The 24140-nt window shown below is 36.9% G+C and overlaps 1 protein-coding gene across 1 annotated transcript in view; it reads right to left on the reverse strand.

Moving 5' to 3' along the window:
* Nucleotides 1–352: 352 nt before the first annotated feature.
* The window catches only part of gabra3 (gamma-aminobutyric acid type A receptor subunit alpha3), a 268591-nt gene continuing 244803 nt past the window's right edge, over nt 353–24140 (reverse strand). Inside the window, exon 10 of the mRNA XM_048165836.1 lies at nt 353–1817. Coding sequence (XP_048021793.1) covers nt 1470–1817 — 348 coding nt within the window. The 3' untranslated portion in view covers nt 353–1469. The remainder of the gene's footprint in view (nt 1818–24140) is intronic.

Here is a 24140-nt window from a genome sequence, read left to right on the forward strand (position 1 = left end):
GCCTCATTTACTGAAATCATGTGACTTTGGCAGTTTGACGCACTCTGAACCAATGATTAGAAACAAAAGATTTGTAAAGCTTTGAAGCTTCACAAAGCAGTGTTTTGAAATCGCCCATCACTAGATATTATTGAATAAAGTCGTTATTTTGTTTTTTTGGTGCACAAAAAGTATTCTCGTCACTTCATAACATTAAGGTTGAAGCACTGTAGTCACATGAACTGTTTTAAAATGTCTTTAGTAGCTTTCTGGGCATTGAAAGTGTTAATGATCTTGCTGTCAATTGAGGCCTCACTGAGCCATCGGATTTCATCAAAAATATCTTCATTTGTGTTCCGAAGATTAACGAAGGTCTTACGGGTGTGGAACGTCATGAGGGTGAGTAATAAATGACTGAAGTTTCATTTTTGGTGAACTAACCCTTTAAATATATGAGTAAATTAACATGGCATAGAAACTACTTCTACATTTGGTGTACATGGCATCTCACACACAGAAAACTATGATATTGGCTTGCAATTGCCAAAATAACAATAAAAATAGTGCATTCACAAACATGAATTCTGTATTGTACAACACATAAATCATGAAATCATCAGTGTAAAGATCAAAACCACCAACACTTCAGTGTGAGGTAATGAAAATGCATGTTCCTTCCTGCGTGGCACTGGCCCACATCTAAAATCTGGTCTTGATTTTCTTCAAAACTGAAATGCTTTATAGCCTGTTACAGTGTTACAATACACTCAATACTTTCTCTGCTCATATTGGCTATGAACAAAGAACTGTTGGCTGACGCAGAGCCTTACAGTTAACCGTCAACACTAAATCAACCGAGTTTAATACCAACCTGTGAGAGATCAATCAACACTGACGTTTTTTCATTAGGCAGGCATAAGCTTGAAGACAATGTCAGCACGTGCCAAACTATTCATCTCTATGGCGAGCGATTAAAAAGGCACACAGTTTCTTTATCTTGGAGCCTGCTCAGGCTGTTTAAACAATAGAGTCACTGGACAGGTAAATGCACAGATAGACCCACAGGGATGAGAACACAACTCTAGATGATATTACTCTGGGTCTGCGGAGCGTCAAAGGACAGATACTTAATAACGATGTGCCTACAGACATCACTACTGGCTGCTGAATGGCTACAGGTACTTGCCATGGCGACCGACAGCCAATGGTGACTGAAGTTTTCCTCCAGTGCAGTGGGTTTAGTGGGTAAGTAATGATCATCCATACAAGACCAGTAATATTGATTTTTCATACTCATGCAACACAGGAAATGTCACATACAAATCTGAAAAACTACTGACTAGGATTCTATGTCTACATGGCTGTATGGCACTACTACAAAATGTAAAAAAAAAAGACGATGAAAATTGGAAAATGAGCACGTAGCAGTAGCATCATGTTGCTGATTAAGAATGGACTGGCAGTTTTTTCTCTTTTGGCAGTCGCCATGTTCATTTCTGTGGGCTGGACCTGTTGATGGTCGGCTTTCTGTTGACGTAGGTGGCCCAGTAACCCAGGTTGAAGATGAAGAAGAGCACTGGAAAGATAATACGAGAGATCTTGTCCACTTTGCTGACGCGATTGTATGACTTTCTTACGCCCTCCGGCACGTATTCACCATCCATTTTGGGCAGTCGGACCTCTCGGACCGGCTGTGACGGGGTGGATGTGGACGTGGATGTGGCGCTCTTGGAGATGGTTGTCAATCCGGGATCTTTGGCTACGCTCATGCTGTAGGTAGTTCCCACGATGTTGAAAGTGTTGTTGGTCTTCTTGGAAAAGGAAGATGACTCTCGCCTCTGTGGAAGTGTCAAAAGGAAAAAAAAAATAGGGCATTAATTAATAAAAGAAGCGAAAGAACCTTGTCAGTTCTCTTGTGCAAAAGTGAAACATTCATCTTACTAATGGAGCTTCTAGTACATCTGTTTTCCCTTACTGCTCAAAATATGACACATTTTTGAGTAATGTGTGTACATTTTATCTCCTTTTTTATTTTTTTTTTTATTTTTATTTTTTAAATAGGAGAGGGAATCACATTCAGTGCAGTAAGAACAACTCTATTCATGATACCATATCTGATCTGAAAGGAAAATCCAACTTCTTATTCAATGTAGTGATGAAATATAACGTTAGGTAATTTTGGCAATCAAATACAACTCAAAATCCAAATCAGATCCATTTGCAATGATGCATAAGCAAAAATATTACTGATTAAGCCAGAATATGGCATGCGCAAGGGAAAATTTACTAAGAATAAACTGTGGCCACTTATAAATGGTGCCATCTGCGATGGTTTAACACTCATTTTACTAAAGGAATTATGCAAATCAGGTGCACTGGTGCAAACATGAACACAGAAATTGTGCTAAATGTATTTTACACCTTGCAATTCCCATATCTTATGTGGAAGATGCAGCAGATTATTATATTTTCAGCACATTTGACGATTGGTTAACCTGTTAGTCATGGTTTTTACACTCAAAACTATAATGCTTTTGTTGTTGTCATATTTTTTATTGACTTTCTTTGTATGTTTGCTATTGCTTTACTGAAAATGTATTACAGTGGTGGTTAGAATTATTGGCACCCTTGGTAAATATGATCAAAAATGACTGTAAAAATAAATCCGAATTGGTTATCCTTTTGATCTTTAATTCATAAAATTAGCAAAAATCTAACATTTCATTGAAGGAAAAGAATTGAAAGTGGAAAATCACATTATGAAATAAATGTTTTTCTCCAAAACACATTGGCCACAATTATTGGCACCACTAGAATGTTTTATGAGTGAAATATCTCTGAAGTATATTCCCGTTCATATTTAAATTTTTTTAGCACACCAGGGTGATCATAAACATGAAATTGTCCAGCCATGACTTCCTGTTCCGCGGGAGTATAAACATGAGGAAACACAAATGCCAAATTCCCTTAATCATTCATCACAATGAGTAAAACCAAAGAATATAGTTCTGATGTGCAGCTAAAGATTGTTGAGCTTCACAAAACAGAAAGTGGCTGTAAAAAAATAGCTAAAGCATTGAAAATCCCCATTTCCACCATCAGGGCAATAATTGAGAAGTTCCAATTAACCAAACATGTTACAAATCTGACTGAAATAGGACATGTGTCTAAATCATCCTAATGCGCAGTGAGGAGGAATGTTTAAGTTGCCAAAGACTCTTTAAGGATCACAGTTGGATAATTGCAGAGATTAGTTGAGTCTTGAGTCTCAGAAAGCCTAAAAAAAAATTATCAAAGAGCACCTACATCCCCACAAGTTGTTCGGGAGGGTTTCAAGAAAAATACTCTGCTCTCATCCAGAAACAATCTCCAGTATATTCAGTTGTCAGACACTGGAACTTCAAACGGGACCGGCTTCTATGGTCAGATGAAACTAAAAAAAGAGCTTTTTGGCAGCAAACCCACCAGATGGGTTTGGTGCACACATGGATAAAAAGTGCCCCATGCCCACGGTTAAATATACTGCTGGATCTTTAATGTTGTGGGCCTATTTTTCTGCTGGAGGTCCTGGACATCTTGTTCAGATATATGGTATCATGGATTCTATCAAATACCAACAGATAAAAATTCAAAACCTGACCGCTTCTGCTAGAAATCCAACAATGGGCCATGGTTGGATCTTCCATCAGGACAATGATCCAAAACAAACATCAAAACCAACACAAAAATGTGTCAATGAGCCCAAAATGAAGCTTCTGCCATGGTCGTCCCAATCCCCTGACCTGAACCCTAAAGAAAATGAGTGGAGTGAACTGAAGAGAACAAGCACCATCATGGAGCTGGAATCTGAAGGATCTGGAGAGATTCTGCATGAAGGAATGATCTCTGATCTCTTGTCAGGTGTTCTCCAAACTCATCAGGCATTATAGAAGAAGACTCAGAACTGTTTTCTTGAGAAAAGGAGGTTGCAAAAATTATTGAATAAAAGGGTGCCAATAATTGTGGCCAACATGTTTTGTAGATAAACATTTATTTCATAATGTGACTTTCCCCCCACTTTCAATTCTTTTTCTTCAATGAAAGGTTAGACTTTTGCTAATTTTATGAATTAAAGATCAAAAGGATAAACAATGCAGATTTATTTTTACAGTCATCTTTGATCGTATTTACCAAGGGTGCCAATAATTCTGACCACCACTGTAACACCTTCAAGTCAAATTAGGAAGTGCTCATCAAGTTCTCCACTCAGGCAAGTATAAGGGTACTGTTATGACCGCAGGCTGATGAAGGAGCCTTTGCTTTTGACAAGTGTTTTGATTCACTGGTCAAGGTCTTTTTTTCTCTCTCTCAAAATTGAGAATGTCCTCAAACCCCAGACAAAAAGCCAGAGATTTGAAGAAAAAAAAAAAAACCCAAAACACTTTTGTGTGTGATATTTTGCACTGCATTCATAGATTGTACTTTATTTAGCTTTGTAAGGCATTTGCAATGTTACCTGATTAAAATGTACAAAAATTCTCATAGTCATGCCCTTCCCCACCTCCCAAGTTTAAATAAATAAATAAAATTAGAATTACATTGAACTCTTGTTTTTTTTGTGCAATGATATTTCAAAGTGGAAATTAAACTCTCAGAGGAGGCACATTTTCCAGCTTGAGTGAGCTAAATGAATGCATGTCCATGTTAAATCACAGAAGCTGTCGTAGTGTAGCTGAAAAATGACAATAAAGAAAGAAGCCCTGGAAGCAATCATACAGTACAGAAACACACACACTGATGGTCTAGTTGTAGCTTCCAGGTCTCTGTAGGAATATCTAACCAGGCTTCATTCTTGAGTCACAATCATAGGAGACATTTGTAGGAATGGCACAGCGAGAAACACTGTATGCCAGTAAACAAACAAAGCCTCTGTAAGCAGCCTACACAGCAAGAATCAAACACAGAAGCTGTCTAGTCTATCCACAAATCTACTGTAACTACACTGCTTCACTACATGCTGTGTACTTGTTCATATTACATTTGTTGCTGCTATTTTGGATTCCAAAATTCTTTCAAAGGAATAATTCATCCTCAAAAAGTCAGCTAGGGCTCAAACCTTGAACCTCCTTGCTGTGAGGCTACCCGCTGAGCCAGTGGGTTTGCGAGTTACAACTTGCAATTCTGACTTTTGTGAGAAACTCTCTCTCAAAAAAAAAAAAAAAAAACACTGCTTCATGAAGCTTCGAAGTTTAACGAATCATTTGTTTTGAATTAGTGGTTCGGAGTGCGAATCAAACTGCCAGAGTCACATGAACTATTGAAGTTTCGAAACACTTATGACGTAATGAAGCCTCGTTTATTGAAATCATGGGATATTGGTGCTCTGAACCACTGATTCGAAACAAAAGCTTCGAAGCTTCATGAAGCAGTGTTTTGAAATCACCCATCACTAGATATTGTGGAATAAAGTCATTGTTTTGTTTTTATGGTGCACAAAAAGTATTCTCGTTGCTTTATAAAATTAAGGTTGAAACACTGTACTCACATGAACTGTTTTAAAATGTCTTTAGTACCTTTCTGGGCATTGAAAAATGGAGTGTTATTGCTGGCGATGGAGGCCTCACTGAGCCATCGGATTTCAACAAAAATATCTTAATTTGTGTTCTGAAAATGAATGAAGGTCTTACGGGTGTGGAACGACATGAGGGTGAGTAATTAATGACTGAAATTTCATTTTTGGGTGAACTAACCCTTTAAGCTTTAACAAACCAGTATATTAAGAGTGTTACGTTTGGTCTGTGTTTCTGTTAGTGTTCTGTTTTCTTGTTCCTTCATTGTTTGAATTTTTTTTTTTTTTATTATTTGGGTTAGTATAGCTTGTTTTCTGTTGGTCTTTGTTTAGTCTTCATTGCATTTTAGTTGGTTGTTCTGTTTAAGTTTTTTGTTTCCTGAGCATTCTTAAATATAATGAAGTTTTTAAATAAAAATTACTGCTACAAATAGATTCTGCTCACATTTTTTTCATTGTCTGTGTTGTGACAAAGGGCATATTAGCATTATTTAAAACTTATAAAACATTTGAAAGATAAATAAGCAGAAAAAAATCTAATAATTAACTCTTTCCTACAATAATTAAAAAAATAATAATAATAGTAATAATAAGTTGCCAGCCACCACAAGAATTTAATAATTTTCACAAAAATGTCATGGCCCCCAGAGTCTGAAGTTTTTGTTTGATGAATATCTGAACATGCAAAATGTTTTATTCTAGTTTCATACATTCTTCTTTTTTTTTAATCATCACTTGAATGTTGGTAACTTTCATAAAAAAGCAACAAAAAGCTAAATTGTTTTTGTCAAAGATTACAATGTACATAAGGAATGCTTTTATCGCTTGTTTCTGCAAGGCCTTTATCAACCCCCCAGAGCCATGTGGAATATGGACCCCTGTTCACTGCCATTATAAAGCTTGTGTCAGGATATTTTTTAATATAACTCTGATTGTATTCATCTGAAAGGAGAAAGTCATATACACCAAGGATGGCTTGAGGGTGAGTAAAGCTTAGGTTAATCTTCATTTGAAAGTAAACTAATCCTTAAAGTAATACATTGCTAAAATTGTGTAATAAAGACAATTTGACCACCTGTTCTAAAGTGAAACGTATATTCACATTAATTATTGATTTGTATGGCACTCATTGATTTTGTTCAATTTTATTCACCAGAATAAGCCAGTAGTCATGGCTAAATTGCCAATAATACAGTACTACTAAATACAATTTCTGGTGTGTTCATGCTTAACTACCTCATAAATAATGCCTAATATAGGGCTGTCGCGATAACCGCAATTTCGTAATACCGCGCTTTTGACGAGCCAACCGCAGAACACTGCAAAAACCGCAGCAACCGCGATATTTGCATGTTTTCTATTTTTTGAAAGGCTATGTCCTTCTCGTTTTACACTTCATACACGTGTACTAAATATTAAATAAGGTAATAATGATAGCATAATGTGTACCATGGTGATTTGTACAGAGGCTCCATAGATTTGCACTAAACAAGCCTAAACAGACAGTGAATGAGAGAGATCGACTGAGCGCGTGCGATTACCTGCGTCTGTCCTTCAGGCCGAGACACAAGTTATATTCGTGAAAAAAAGTTGTCGTGTCCAAGGATAGCGAAATCTCTGCCTTACCATCGAAGCATTACTGGTCAGCTGAGCCTTATAAAGTGGCGCTCAACGTTAAAATGATTTCAACAGCTTGTTTCATTTCATCTCTCTTTGAATGAATCTGCGTTTTTGAACGCGCAGTTGAATGAACGGTTTAAAGACTCAAAGACAGTCCCTTGCCTCCACCTTGTGTCACAACAATGTAACTGCACTGATTGACAGCCCGTCTAGAACGCGCAGAGATGAGTAACGTTAGTTCTGCTTATACTCGTGAAATATCAGCAGAAAGTCTTGTTTAGTCAGATTCGAGGATCGAAACTAACTATTATACATACAACAATAGCTCTACCATCTTATTGTCAGGTTTATGTTCTGTTTTGTAGACCCTTATTTTGACATTCTCTTTATTTCAATGCTCTTTAGTTTCGTTATTGAATATGACCTCTCTCTTTCTCTCTCTCTCTCTCTCTCTCTCTCTCTCTCTCTCTAAATATATATATATATATATATATATATATATAATGGCGGTAATACCGCATATCGCGCTATTGAGCCACTCAAAAATACCGCAAGGGAAATTCCTTAACCGCGACAGCCCTAGCCTAATATTCCTTTTTTTTATATGCTCAGATAATCATTAACTACTGATGTGTTAATAGGAAACTATCACATGATTATGGACCTTTAAAATCAATCAATCAATCAATCACAATGCATTGTGATCCACGTAAATCTCCAATAAGAGCAAAGGAACTACTGGCACCAACACGAACAGAAAATGCTTGCCTCAGAGTTCTGCACTAGGATATGCCAGACCATTGGCCCTGTTTTCTGATGCCAATATCTGTGCTAGAGATCTCACAGTGGGGACTGCTGCATGCTGCTTCCCCAATCACAGGCCATCGATCCCCGCTACTACACCAGCACCTGAGTCTCTAAATCACAGTCTAGGCTTATGTCAGCATTAGTAAAGGATCCCAACTACTTGTCCAACATGACCCGCACTGATACAACTGTTACTTTTGGCTTAGATCTAATTTGCATTGTGTATTGGCAAGATAAGCTCCCAGAGTTCACTGAGAAAATACTAAAGAGAATTAGTATGTGATCAACACTCCAAATTCTACACAAGTGCTTTTGTTTTGTAAGTACAGAGAGAGAGAGAGAGAGAGAGAGAGAGAGAGAGAGAGCGCAACTGCACTTTTCAAAACAATTCACACAAAGAGCACCACACATTGGAATAGCTGCTAAAGCCTGGAATTTGCTCAAAATCCATAGTTCATCTCTCAAGAGTAAATATTTGTCAATGAAAATATCAATGCCATTAGAATAACACGTCGTTGTGTCATTGTTCATAAACATGATGCTTAGCCATGTTGTCAATATAACAGTGTACTCTGTCAGTATTTCCTAATGTTAACTACAGCTACAGACAATTTTGATGACATTATTGAACATGGACACACTGAACTTTTTCTGTATGGCACTGGCATCAATTTCAACAGTACAGAGTTACACATTTCTATATGTAGAAATATTGATTGCAAAAGACTGGACAGAATTCACAGCCTGGTCTCAATGTTAATAAGGTAATAAGTTAATATGTAACATTTACAGGTACAAAACGTGCATTTTTGTGCATTTGGATAGATGCTGAAATGTACAATATGGATGTACTGACAGCATTTATACGTAAACATTATGTATTTAGACAAAATATTTTCAAATCTTTTATTTCATAAAGATATGTGTATAATTGGCCTTTTACCATTATATAAATACATTTTGGATCCTTTAACCCTACTCCCAAACCCACAAAACCATTTAATAGAGAATATATAAAGAAAAAATAAAAAGTAATGGACAGAAATATGTAGGAAAATTAAAATATTAGTAACAATACAACATTTTATTAAGACTCCTACCTCTAAACCCATTTCTTTAAAATATGTACAGTTATAATGAAAAACATAACAGACATATGTAATCACCAGTGTTGGGCACCTTATACTTTAAAAAAGTAATTAGTTATAGTTACTAGTTACTTCTCACAAATAGTAACGGAGTTAGTAACTGAGTTACATCATTATAAAAGTAACTAATTGCCAGGGAAAGTAACTATTGCGTTACTTTAAAAAAAATAAAAAAATAAAAATATGCCAAATAAATTGAATGCCCCCAATATTACATATAAGTCTAAGAATAAATTATTCTTGATGCGACTCCTGACTCATGATCCGCTCTTGCTCACGACATGAAATTTCTCTGTACTGAGTTGGTAGCCATTAAAGAAAACGTAGTTTCATATTTATGTTTAAACAGTCCTATGTTATGTTTTAAATCCATTTATTCGATTATGAAAAGTGAACAGCGTGAATAAGATGCGCAAATATATCGGGAGGCATGGAGTGGGTCAGACATGATTTTAAACACTTCATTAAGTTTTGTTTTATAGAAAGCCTCTCTTTAAAGTGAATTTCGTTTTGTAAAAATTGTATCTTAATTTTAATCAATGTTTCATCAACCAATTGCTTGGATTTAATATATAACAAGCAAATATAGCAGACAATAAAATCATGACATGGAGGCGCGGGCGCGATCGCTGGCTCGCGAACTGGAGCGCGTCTTATAGGCTAAATGAACCGAAACTCAGAGGCTGCTTGCCTCGCAGACATGAGAAATATATTTGTAGAATGCTTGAAATATCTACTTTAACGAAAATGAAGTAATTAAACACGAAAAGAAAGAGGCTACTCTGATTATATAGCCTAATCCGAATGAAATGTGCGTTATCTCTCTAGGCGCGTCCATATGAGCAGATGATCAGCAATGAGAATCAGCAATGTCAACTTCATCTTTGCAGCCGACACTGATTCAGAAAACATTACTTTATTAATAAACAATTAAAATGTCTCCTTGCTGTTTTTGTCACACTCATAATCATTACTTTTGCTGGTTCTTTATGGCAATTATGCGTGCGCTTGAGTGCTATAGCCTATATTATGTAAACGCTCCTTATTATGGTTTATTCTCTCCAGTATTTAAGAAATTAAATTAATATAAATGTGATTAGTCAACTAATAGCTTAAATGAACAACTACTAGTCGACTAGAAAAAAGCTCATTTCATATATTTTCGATCAAGCATCAAAAAGGGTATTCTGGTTTGAGCTCGCGCTTCGCGCGCATGCTCTGACAGACACACACACAGCGCATCATACATTATTATCAGTTTAAAATTATATTTGTGTATGACTAACCGCAGCACACACCAGAGAAAAAAACTTTGCAGGTCCTATGGCTGAGAGAGAGCTTACTCGAAAGAAAACCGATTCAGTGAGCTCAATTATAGTAACGCGGCATTTTTTTTTTGTCAGTAACGCTAACGGCATTGTAATGGGAGAAAAAGTAATTCGTTTGATTACTCGTTACTAAAAAAAGTAACGGCGTTAGTAACGCACGTTATTTATAACGCCGTTATTCCCATCACTGGTAATCACAATCATTTATTTATTGCAAAAATGTCAAAAGCGATACCAAAAGTAGTCCAAATGACGGTGTTGCTAGTGATGGTGTTTTCAAAACACTGCTTCCTTAAACATTTGTGAATCTTTTGTTTCCATCCAGTGGTTCGGAGTGTGTATCAAACTGCCATGGTCAGGTGATTTCAGTAAACAATGCTTTGTTAAGCCATAACGGTTTCTAAATGTTTCAAAATTTCAATTGTTGCATTACACACACTACAAGATCACATGGCGATAATATCAAACAGGTTTGAAAATATTGCAGCGTCTGTGACTGCTCGAGACAGGCTCGGATCAAGACATGGATTGAGCAAGAAAAACTGCCATCATCTCCAGACAATTTATGTGCCACCAGAGATGATTGCCCGTCCAGAGTCTAAAGGTCAGGTGCAAAACCTAGGCTCCGTAGTCGATCAATAAACAATGCCTGGATGTCAAATGAACAACTCCTCAGACTGCGCTACAATCAATCAATCAATCATCATGGTAGTTTTACATCTGCATACCCTGGAGCTTCAGTGGGGGCACAGGGGCATCCATACATTTCATCAACATATATGGCACCAAGGCTAAACTGATCTTGAACTGGTAAGCGTAATCAAATGCAAACCTGAAGTACTTCCTATATCTAAATGATCTAAAAATATAATATGCATTTTTCAGATTGATAGTTATGAACCAACCTCCTGTTAGAATCTGAGACAAAATGTGTGTCAGCATCAACATTCTGAAACTGCACATCCTGAGTGTGAAATTCAGCCAGCACAAGTGCAGAATCGGTTGCAAACCACCATCCTTTTTTGGCACCAGAAAATATTATCCTGTAAAACCTGGAATCCTTCTGGGAAGGAAGCACTTCCTCTATGGCTCCTTTCTCCAACAAGGAATGAATTCCTTTCTCAACACAGGCTGATGTATTTCCATGATCTAATGTAAAAAGGACTTAAAGTGAGTATTAAATTAACAGCCCTTTTATATTATACAACTATGTGCTTCATAAGTTCCCCGCCTGCAGCCCGAGACTCTGGGATAGGCACCAGCATCCCGCTGCCCTACAGAGGACAAGTGGTTTGGAGAATATACAGATGGATGGATGGAACTTTGTGCTTCATAAATTATACAAATGTGATATATTTTCCTTTCTGTCCTGACTGTATCTCATTTTTTTTTTTCTTCTTTTTTTCCCCTGAGGACATACTCAGATTAAAGCAGACAGACTCCGCATTCCTGCTGTGGAAAGTAATATCCTCAATTTCAATGCACATCTCCTTACTCCTCATGTGGAGACCTCATCTGGAAGGCCACTGAAGGAGCTGAAAATAACTCTGAGCTGAAGATATCAGTAATGGTGTAATTCAATCTAACTATTTAACCCATAATTGTTCCTTGGGTATGTATTAAATGTTCATATATTAACACTGTAATAAGCAATGGTCAATTTAAATTAATTTGAGAACTTCAACCCTTTCAAACCTCAAGAAAACCAAATATCTTAGAAGGATGTAACAGAACCTTATGATACTGAGCTAGGTTAAATATTTAATTTGCTACTAATTAGCTATTTCTGTAATTTCCTTTTTTTTTTTTTTTGGCAAGTTTTCACAGTCATTACGGAGCATAGGAAATAAAAAAATGGGACCTATAATGGCCCTTTTTACAAGATATAATATGTCTCTGGTGTCCCCAGAATGTGTCTGTTAAGTTTCAGCTCAAAATACCCCACAGATCATTTATTATAGCTTGTCAAATTTGCCCCTATTTGGATGTGAGCAAAAACACACCGTTTTTGTGTGTGTCACTTTAAATGCAAATGAGCTGCTGCTCCCGCCCCCCTTTCCAGAAGAGGGTGGAGCTTTAACAGCTCACACTTCAGTTGCTCAACAACAACAAAGCTGGAGAATCTTTTTTGATTGTCAGTAACGGTGTTCAGCCTTACATTGTTCAAACCGGAGTCGACACTGATGGAGAGACTCAGGAAGAAGTTACAACTTTTAGAATGAAACTGGACATTTCTGAATGGTTAGTGGATAAATTTATGTAGTTGCTGTGGAGTTGATTCAACTCATCCACTAGCATGTGCCATCATGTTAATTTTTGGTGTAAATCCAGCGTTGAATTGAGCCTCGTTTGTGAAGCAGTCTGGCATAAAATGACGGCATGACAACAACTCTCTACTACAACAACTCTTCCTCTTCTCTAAAGCAGCCCAACATGGCCCCGCCCCCTTTGTTTCGTGTTCTCGGGGGCGGGGTTTATGTCAATTTTTGGGATTGTTCAACACGATCACATGAGAATGCGTATCAATAGTACAAGTGTGTAATCTCGTAGAATATATGGTACGCAGTTTTTCGTGTGCATATGATACGCACTTTATGGCATGTATATGACACGCTCTTGGTTAGGATGGGGGCTGGGGGGTCATAGAGTACGCCATAAAGTACGCCATAAAGTACGCCATAAAGTGCGTATCATATGCACACGAAAAACTGCGTACCATAAGCATGTCAAAACTCATTTTGCCGTATATATTCTACGAGATTACACACTTGTACTATTTATACGCAGTTTTGTGTGATCGGGCTCGATTGTTATATCACGAACCTGGGAAGAAGCTCATTGTAGTCCCTACCAGCCATTTGTTGTAGTCCTTAAACAGTGAATTCTGTAAAAGAAAATATCTCCCTTTGCATTGAACTTTGAGCGTCGTAACTTTGCAGATGTTGTTTATGATCAAACAACATTACACACTAACTAAAGTTAAAAAATTGAAATCATAATCAACCACCCCTTTAATAAACCGTACTCACAGATTGTTCAGTTGTTCCCTCGGTTTAACAAATCGTGCCCACAGATTAATAAACTGTACCCATGAGTTTTCAATCTGTGCTCTCAGATTTGTAATCTGTACCTTCGATTTTTCAATCCGTACTCACAAATTCATAATCCGTGCGCACGCTTTCACAATCCATTCCCACAGTTTGGCAAACTGTACTCATGGATTTGTGGTCCACCCTTCATTTTAGAAATCTGTAGTCTATACTGGCACAAGAAGAGAACAATGCTCCCGCTCTGTTGTTTTGTATGTTGTTGTATTGTGTATTATTACATTAATTAACTGTCTCCTAGAGGTGACTTCCCGGGCTCTGCACTGTTTAGGATCACTGCAAAGCAGTCAGGAACATTTTATTTTGATTTTCAAATTAAAGCATGCAAAACTGAAAGTATAAAAAGCTAAAAAACTCTAAATGAAACATGAGATTTTTTTTTTTTTTTTTTGAGGAGAATCATTTGGTTGATACACAATACCTGTATTACACATCTTGTATTTTACTTTTTTTTTTTTTTTTTTTTTTTTTTAAACATGTTGTATGTGAGACAGTGTGTGTGTTTGAGTTCAGGAGCATGCTTGAAAGCTGCTTCAAGAATATAGTGTTTTCTCTTTTTAGGCTTTTGTGTTACATCCTATCTGTCAGCCAGAATGAATTAAACATGTTTCAAATCCCTCATCAAGGTAACTGCTGTCTTCACGGCATGATTGTTCCACTTAGTTCCCCCGCGCACACACACACACACACACACACACACACACACACACACACACACACACACACACACACACACACACACACACACACACACACACACACACACACACACACAATGCTTGTACAAATGTATGCTGAAAATAGGTTAAGAACTAGAATAGCTGCAACAGCCATATTAGAATTTCTAATGCAAATCTAGAATTTCCAATCACAATGAATTTATATTTCTCACCCCTCAACCATTCAAGTTCAAGAAATGAAATAATAATTCTGCCATCATTTACTCACCCTCATGTGAATTCAAAACCCAATGGGATAAAAGTCTTATATATATATCGGATTTCATTAATAATATCTTAATTTTTGTTCTGAAGATGAACAAAGGTCTTATGGGTGTGGAACGACATATAATTAATGACAGAAATTTCATTTTTGGGTGAACTAACCCTTTAAGGAAAATGTGCTTTTCACTAGTCCCATAGTGTATGATTGTAATACAACAAAATATAAATTATTTTAATAAACATTGATGGATCAACACATTTTGAGGCAAAATAAATCATAAAAAAATCATATAAATGCATGAGGTGGCGAGTGCGGCCTTTTACTCAACATTTGGGGTAAAAGACTCACCAGCATGTGGTAAAAAGCACCCAATTTAAAAAAAAAAAAAAAAAAAAAACTTTTGCTAAAGTAACATGTTTTGCATAATATCTACATAATTTAATATCCCATAATAACTTAAAATGGCTTTACAGTAGTAACAATAAATATAATATTGTGATATCAATAACATAAAATATTTAAATATGATGGGTTCTTTATAAATGATAATTATCTCTAAGGTGGACATTAAAACATACCAATCATGTGAATCTAACTATGGCATGACAACAAATGGAAAAGTCAGCCAGCTATTTATTATTATGTCAATTTTTTGTGCCTTTAATTTTTTGTGCCCCCAACAGCAGGGAAGCTTTTTACCCCAAATACCATACAGTTGTTGAAAAACTGTTGATTTTATTACCTTGAACAAAAATGAAAATCATTAATAAGATCTTTGTCTCAAAATATATTCTGTAATTCATTGATTTTCATTCGCTACATAAATCTATAACATTTAAAAAGAAAACATTACTATTAGATCAAACTAGCGCAGAATCAACTTTGCATTGCTGCCCACGATTGCACCAAGAATACACCAAATTTCCATATGCATAGAAACGTGGATGTTTAGCAAAGTTTTTGTGCCTTCTAGTGGTTTAGAGGAAAATACAATCAAAAACACCTTTATAATGTTAACTTGACTGACTGCTTCATTTCCACTTTAAAGGAATAGTTCACCCAGAAATGAAAATTTGATGTTTATCTGCTTACCCCCAGGGCATCCAAGATGTAGGTGACTTTATTTCTTCAGTAGAACACAAATTAGGATTTTTAACTCCAACCGTTGCCATCTGTCAGTCTTATAAAGCATGTCAATGGGAACTTCGTCTATAAGAGTAAAAAAAAACATGCACAGACAAATCCAAATGAAACCCTGTGGCTCGCGACGACACATTGATGTCCTAAGACACGAAACGACTGGTTTGTGTGAGAAACCGAACTGTATTTATATCATTTATATCTCAACTGCAATGAGCGCGTGCTCGGCATCCGGTGCGTGAGGTGTGTACGCGACTGCCGGAAGTGATCTCTCGCACGTATACGTCACTCATTGTTTACACAGGGCACAAATATTGCAGGTACGACGGCTAATCAAAATGGTACTTACTTGCGCTTATCCGGATTGTTCAAACCGACTTAAAACTAAAAGATTACATTCTCTTGTGCTAATTCATTCGGGAGTGGTGACTTTCCACGTATTCCCAACTTCTGATCCTGCTCGCCTGAAGTTATGGTCGATTGCTCTTCGGCTGGATATCAACACACCCATTAACGTACAAAAGTTGTTGAGGGTCTGCAGTGATCATTTTTCCCCTGTTGATTTTACATACCTAGGAGAGGATCACGTACGACTTAAAGGAACACTCCACTTTTTTTGAAAATAGGCTCATTTTCCAACTCCCCTAGAGTTAAACAGTTGAGTTTTACTGTTTTCGAATCCATTCAGCCGATCTCCGGTTCTGGCGGTACCACTTTTAGCAAAGCTTAGCATAGTTCATTGAATCTGATTAGACCGTTAGCATCGCGCTTAAAAATCACCAAAGAGTTTCGATATTTTTCCTATTTAAAACTTGACTCTTCTGTAGTTAAATCGCGTACTAAGACCGACGGAAAATGAAAAGTTGCGATTTTCTAGGCTGATATGGCTAGGAACTATACTCTCATTCCGGCGTAATAATCAAGGAACTTTGCTGCCGTATCATGGCTGCAGCAGGCGCAATGATATTATGCAGCGTCTCTCACAAACATCTCCATGGTTACAAGGCACGTTCCCTGTGCAAGCAGGGGCTCACGGGCGCTGCGTAATATCATTGCACTGCTGCAGCCATGGAACGGCAGCAAAGTTCCTTGATTATTACGCCAGAATGAGAGTATAGTTCCTAGCCATATCAGCCTAGAATATCACAACTTTTTATTTTCCGTCGGTCTTAGTACACGATTTAACTATAGAAGAGTCAAGTTTTAAATAGGAAAAATATCGAAACTCTTTGGTCATTTTTAAGCGCGATGCTAACGGTCTAATCAGATTCAATGAACTATGCTAAGCTATGCTAAAAGTGGTACCGCCAGAACCGGAGATCGGCTGAATGGATTCGAAAACGGTAAAACTCAACTGTTTAACTCTAGGGGAGTTGGAAAATGAGCCTATTTTCAAAAAAAGTGGAGTGTTCCTTTAAACCATCAGCTGTGCCTATGGTTTTTCCACATCCAACTGAGGTATGTAAACAAGATCTTTGTATGTGTCCTTTTTATTTTTAAAGCTGCCCTTAAGAAAAATAAAATGAAGTTTTGATGTAATGAAACCTTGTTTTTTAGTGGTTTACTTCCATTTGTATAACAACTGTTGTACTACAGGCTCCATGTTTAAACTACGACAGAGCGTGTACACACCTCACGCACAGGATGCCGTGCGCGCGCTCAAGGCAGTTGGACATAGTGGTGTATTAGAGGTAAAAAAATTATATAAATACTGTTCGGTTTCTCACACAAACCGATCGTTTCGTGTCTTAGGACATCAGTGTGTCGTCACGAGCCGCAGGGTTTCATTTGGATTTTGTCTGTGCATGTTTTTTTTACTCTTATAGATGGAGTTCCCATTGACATACATTATACGACTGACAGACGGCAACGGTTGTTAGTCTACAAAATTGATTGCCCATTTTTTTGTGCAAACACTTTTCTAGTTCCTAACATATTCAGCTTGCTACAGCAGTCATATATATTGTGTAATCAGATGTTACTACTATCTCTATCACCAAAGCTGAGAGCCGCTCTCAACAGTGGTGGCGAGCCTTCAAAATAGCAAATGGCTGGTGCAGGACCTTCTTCTCACTAAGCTAAATCACATCAACCTCAATCTGTAATGTCATTCCATGCTCCAAAAACAAGTGAACCTCAGAGAGCACAGAGTTCAGTGTCCAACTCGATCTGCTGTGGAATTACAGTAAGGAATGAGTACAATAGGCAGTATCCAGTGGCCTGTGCTAGATAATGTCTGTACTTAGGCACCACTCACGCTCTTGCTATCACACCACTTTTTCAGCGGCCACCATGTGACCCCGCCAACCCCTTCGGTAAAGCCAATGAGATGAGATCTCAACAGTTCAATTTCTCATCATGAGGCCAATGTTCAATACCAACCGATTTCTCGTTCCTTTAATCAGTCTCTTTTCGTTTCCTTAAGACGTATTCTCTTTCTTCCTGATTGTCTCATCTGTTTTTCTGTTGCTTGCGCTGCTCTTTTCTTTTCTTTCTTTTCTTTCTTTTAACTATAACAAATCAGTTTTCAGCTTTCTCTTTAGGCATAGACCCCAGTGAGCCGGTTTTCAATTTATCTTTCATCCGAGTGCTTTCTTCTGCTTTCGATCATTCTCTTTCTCACTATAAATAGCCATTCATCTCAAAGGTCCAGCAATTTTAAACTGTCTCAAAGCTGCCCATAGCTGTTCTTTTGGCACTGGCACAAGAAGCCAGGGGCCTGCCTGTCATGAGGGCAGTGAAGCCTGTTTGTACATATCCAATTTTGTACAAACTACTGGAAGGAGTTTGTCATCGGACCCATCTGAAGGATTCGTGTCAGCTACTTGTAGAGCGTCTTACTGTATTTTCAACACAAGGAATAAACAAATGTAATAAAAGGAATTTTACTAACAAAAGGATAGAGAGGAGTAACTAACAACTGCTAAATGAATACCATGAATGGATAAGGAAGTGCAAAAGATTGATAAATGCAAGTGTTTTTCCATTACTCACCACAAAATTGGTAATTGTGTATTTTCTCCTCAAAATTCTGACTTTTCGTTCGTGTGCGCCTCTCTGTGAATGTTATTTACACGTTTAGTTCAAATTTCTTTAGACAAAATCATAATTTCTATTAATTTTATGCAATCTGGTGAGCATATTAGTGGCTTCCAGCTCTGTTACCCATGTTTTCACTTCTGCAATCGCTGTTATTTCACAGAGGAAGATAATTTGCTGCACGTCACTCATATTACATCTTCATAACCCGCCCTGTCTCTTCCGATGACAAAGGTGCACTACTCTTCCATGCTCTGTTCTATACATACTAACCTACAGAACCATTTCTTCACATGAAACATGAAGCCAATTAAAAATGATTACGACAGCATATGATTTGTTTATGATTTTCATGTGATTTGGGGTATTTTTATAAGATAAAATGATAAGATTTACATGAGAAATGCTAAGCAGGTGTAGAAATTAGCTTATTCTAAAATGCTACAAATAACATATTTCTGCCTCATCATATGGGCAAAATCCACATTAGATTGCAATCAGAAGTTACAAATACTCAATGGTGGTTTACAATACCCTACCAATCTCTACCAATACTAACTGTAGCTATAATTCACCTGTTACTCATGATATATGTTTTTGTCAAAATAATTTATGTAAGGTTATAAGAAAATGTTTTTTGGCACTTTAGTATAGGGAACACATATAAACTATTAACTATGACTTTTCACTCAATAAACTCCTAATGCACTGCTTATTACTAGTTATAAGTTAGCTGTTAAGTTTAGGTATTGGGTAGGGTTAAGAATGTAGAATAAGGTCATGCAGAATAAGGCATTAATATGTACTTAATAATTACAAATAAACAGCCAATATTCTAGTAATATGCATGCTTGTAAGCAACTAGTTAAAAGACCCTAAAATAAATTGTTACTTTTTTTTTGACTTTTGACTTTTGATAATAGATGGGTATAATGTATTTGGGATCAAAGGGATGTGGATGAGCAAGCCATAATGCCAGAGTCAAAACTTGCATTTGACAACAGTGTTCTTATCATGTTTTCTCCCAACAAAATCAAATTCACAAGTTCACACTTACAAATAAGTCAGAGAGAGTAAATGGTAAGCGTTTTTGGCGTGCTGTCCGAGGAGAGGGCTCTGGGTCCGGTATTTGGCCTGAACCCAGAGTACTCCCTCCATATTCCTGGCTGTGGTAGGAACAAGCCAAGAGTGAGGAGTCAGGGTGATGAAGGGATGCTGAAAACTGTCGACTGTGTGTATATATTGACTGTGTATATATACAGTACAGTCCAAAAGTTTGGAACCACTAAGATTTTTAATGTTTTTAAAAGAAGTTTCGTCTGCTCACCAAGGCTACATTTATTTAATTAAAAATACAGTAAAAAACAGTAATATTGTGAAATATTATTACAATTTAAAATAACTGTTTTCTATTTGAATATATTTGACAAAGTAATTTATTCCTGTGATGCAAAGCTGAATTTTCAGCATCGTTACTCCAGTCTTCAGTGTCACATGATCCTTCAGAAATCATTCTAATATGCTGATCTGCTGCTCAAGGAACATTTAATGTGTTCAATTGTACAAAATATTTGTGTACAATATTTTTTTTTTCAGGATTATTTGATGAATAGAAAGTTCAAAAGAACAGTGTTTATCTGAAATCTAATCTTTTGTAACATTATAAATGTCTTTACTGCCACTTTTGATTGATTTAATGCATCCTTGCTGAATAAAAGTATTCATTTCTTTAATTTCTTTTCAAAAAAATAAAAATAAAAATTCTTACTGACCCCAAACTTTTGAACGGTAGTGTATAGGGGTGTGACGAGATCTCGCGAGACTAAACTGTGACGAGATTTCTCGTCGAGGCGAAAAGTAGTCTCGTGATGTTGCCATGACAGAGTGTTAGGATGATTAGGAAAGAATATGCCACCGCTACGTTTACATTATGCCTCCACTGTCGTTTTGCTTTGTATTTAAATAATAATAAAAAAAATTAATTCAGTTGGATAACGGTCGCCGCATATGATAATTCAGTCTCAGAAAGTAGAACTGAAATGACATTCATTACAAAATGATTAGTTAAAACATTTCAAATACACCTGCAGAATATTTTTTCTAGTCATGTATTTCGCCATCTTGTCTCGTCTCGTGAACTCAATCTCGAGTCTCGTCTCGTCTCGTGAGATACTGGTCTCGTCACACCCCTAGTAGTGTATAATGCTACAGAAGCTTTGTATTTCAGATAAATGCTGTTCTTTTGAACTTTCTATTCATCAAGGAATCCTGAAAAAAAAGTACACAACTGTTTTCAACATTGAAAATAATCATAAATGTTTCTTGAGCAGCAAATCAGCATACTAGAATGATTTCTGAAAGATCATGTGACACTGAAGACTGGAGTAACGATGCTGAAAATTCAGCTTTGCATCACAGGAATAAATTACTTTGTCAAATATATTTAAATAGTACACAGTTATTTTAAATTGTAATAATATTTCACAATATTACTGTTTTTACTGTATTTTTAATTAAATAAATGTAGCATTGGTGAGCAGACGAAACTTCTTTTAAAAACATTAAAAATCTTAGTGGTTCCAAACTTTTGGACTGTACTGTATGTTTTTGTCAAAATAATTTATGTAAGGTTATAAGAAAATGTTTTTTTGGGACTTTAATATAGGGAACACATATAAACTATTAACTATGACTTTTCACTCAATAAACTCCTAATTCACTGCTTATTAAAGGTCCCATTCTTCGTGATCCCATGTTTCAAACTTTAGTTAGTGTGTAATGTTGTTGTTAGAGTATAAATAAAATCTGTAAAATTTTAAAGCTCAAAGTTCAATGCCAAGCGAGATATTTTATTTAACAGAAGTCGCCTACATCGAACGGCCAGTTTGGACTACATCCCTCTACTTCCTTCTTTAATGACGTCACTAAAACAGTTTTTTGACTAACCTCCGCCCACAGGAATACACAAGAGTTGCGTTTGTAGAGTGTGTTTGTCGCCATGTCGTCGAAACGCTGTTATTTTCATCCCGCAGTCCAATCACCGGGTCTGATTCCGGCTCAAATTGATAGGGTAAAATTAAAGACATGTTTACAATAACACTGAGCGCGTGCATCTCCACGTTATGGTAAGAGGCGTGACCTTTCCGGGCACGGTGCGCTCAGAGCTGTCGAATCACAACACAGGAACCGCTGGCACAATCAGAACTCGTTACGTATTTCTGAAGGAGGGACTTCATAGAACAAGGAAGTCATCAGCCCGTTTTTATGACAGTGGAAACAGCGGTATACAGATAAGTAAATTATGTGAAAAATACTGTGTTTTTTTACACGCGAAACATGAACACATGTTATATTGCACACTATAAACACAATCAAAGCTTCAAAAAACCACAAAAAACGGGACCTTTAATAGTAAGTTAGCTGTTAAGTTTAGGTATTGGGTAGGGTTAAGAATGTAGAATAAGGTCATGCAGAATAAGGCATTAATATGTGCTTAATAATTACTAATAAACAGCCAATATTCTAGTAAATGCATGCTTGTAAGCCACTTGTTAAAAGACCCTAAAATAAAGTGTTACGTTTTTTTTTTTTTTTTTTTTGACTTTTGACTTTTGATAATAGATGGGTATAATGTATTTGGGATCAAAGGGATGTGGATGAGCAAGCCATAATGCCAGAGTCAAAACTTGCATTTGACAACAGTGTTCTTATCATGTTTTCTCCCAACAAAATCAAATTCACAAGTTCACACTTACAAATAAGTCAGAGAGAGTAAATGGTAAGCGTTTTTGGCGTGCTGTCCAAGGAGAGGGCTCTGGGTCCGGTATTTGGCCTGAACCCAGAGTACTCCCTCCATATTCCTGGCTGTGGTAGGAACAAGCCAAGAGTGATGAGTCAGGGTGATGAAGGGATGCTGAAAACTGTCGACTGTGTGTATATATTGACTGTGTGTATATATTGACTGTGTGTATATATATATATATATATATATATATATATATATATATATATATATATACATACACTCATGCTGATAGGATAGACGTGGTATTTGCTGATGACACGTTGATTGGATAGATTATTATGTGCTCATCCCGAACTCTGTTAATGAAACATCATGTAACAGCAATATTTCCAACTGCTGAATGTAATCTTTTCCATTTTCCAAGCTAATTTGCAGCAAAAGTGACGTCATGTTAGGGACGTGCCCGAAGCCTAAATCTGATTCAAAAAATAATTAATGCATTCTACAGACCCCTAAGGGACATTGCTGTGGTAATTGGTTATCACATGAAAATAATAAGTAGAGATGACTGACAGGACGATGTTGGAGGACTTGGAGTGCAACAGATCCTGAGCATCATTGACAAATATTTGTAAAATGTGCAGTCAGTACCAACGTTCCCTATTCAAAGAGTACGCATGACCACAAATTTAAAAATGAAAGTTAAAAGCGATTTATATTTTAAAACAACAACAACAACAACAACAACAACAACAAAAAAACCCTTTTATTTAAAGGCATAGTTCACCTAAAAATAAAAAGAGACCACACACCTGCCGACTGTAGTAATGATTTCACTTTGGCAACTCCACAGACATGAGATCTCACAGAAACTTGCGTGATCAAACATGACTTCAGAAGAAAAACAAATATAGAGGACAGTGAAAAACACAAAAGGAGAAAAAGAATATGGGTGAAATCTTGGCTGAGAAGACTTAATTGTTATTTCTAGCAGCAAACTGGCTAACGTTATGCAAACATTACATGATGTTAGAGTTCAACTTCCAGTTCTGTTGAGACACCATTCCATTATTGCACTTTACTCTACTTTACTCTACTTTCCTACAAAGGTAGAAAACATGAAAAAAATTTTTTTTTAATGTTTAAAAAAAAATTTATTCAGTGCCCTGTCGTTAATCTCTTTGATTTTATTTGTATTACAATAATGACAGGTAGAGAACACAATGGGATTCAGGGATCTGCTGAGAATGACTGCAGTAGAATCTGAAGTTCTGCTCACAAAAATAGCACTGCTAATTACAAAGAAAGACACAAGAATGGGGCTCGCCATCACTGCCCAGAAGAGACTTGCCATAACCCTGCGATTTTTGGCACATCAACACATCAGCATAAAGCCAGCAGCACACAGCGGAAGCACTTTCTGCAACTTCAAGTGCCGGTTCGCTGTGCAGATGATGGATGATGTTGATGCAGCATACCAATTTAGGTATGTCTGTGTGGGCGCGCAGGGCAAGGCCCCCGATGCTGGAATCTTTGCACAGATGGATTTTAAGAGAGCACTTGACCAGGGCCTCCTCAACATTCCCTCTGCAAAACCGCTGCCAGGCTCAGCCACTGAAGACCTCTTTTTGATTTGGGAGATGATGCATACCCTCTCTGTTGTGACCTCTTTCTGCCAAATGGATCATGACCAACGGGTGTTCAACTACTGTCTTGCCAATCAATGGAGAGTCT

The sequence above is a fragment of the Megalobrama amblycephala genome, linkage group LG18 (assembly GCF_018812025.1).
Source record: "Megalobrama amblycephala isolate DHTTF-2021 linkage group LG18, ASM1881202v1, whole genome shotgun sequence".
NCBI classification, from domain to species: Eukaryota; Metazoa; Chordata; class Actinopteri; order Cypriniformes; family Xenocyprididae; genus Megalobrama; species Megalobrama amblycephala.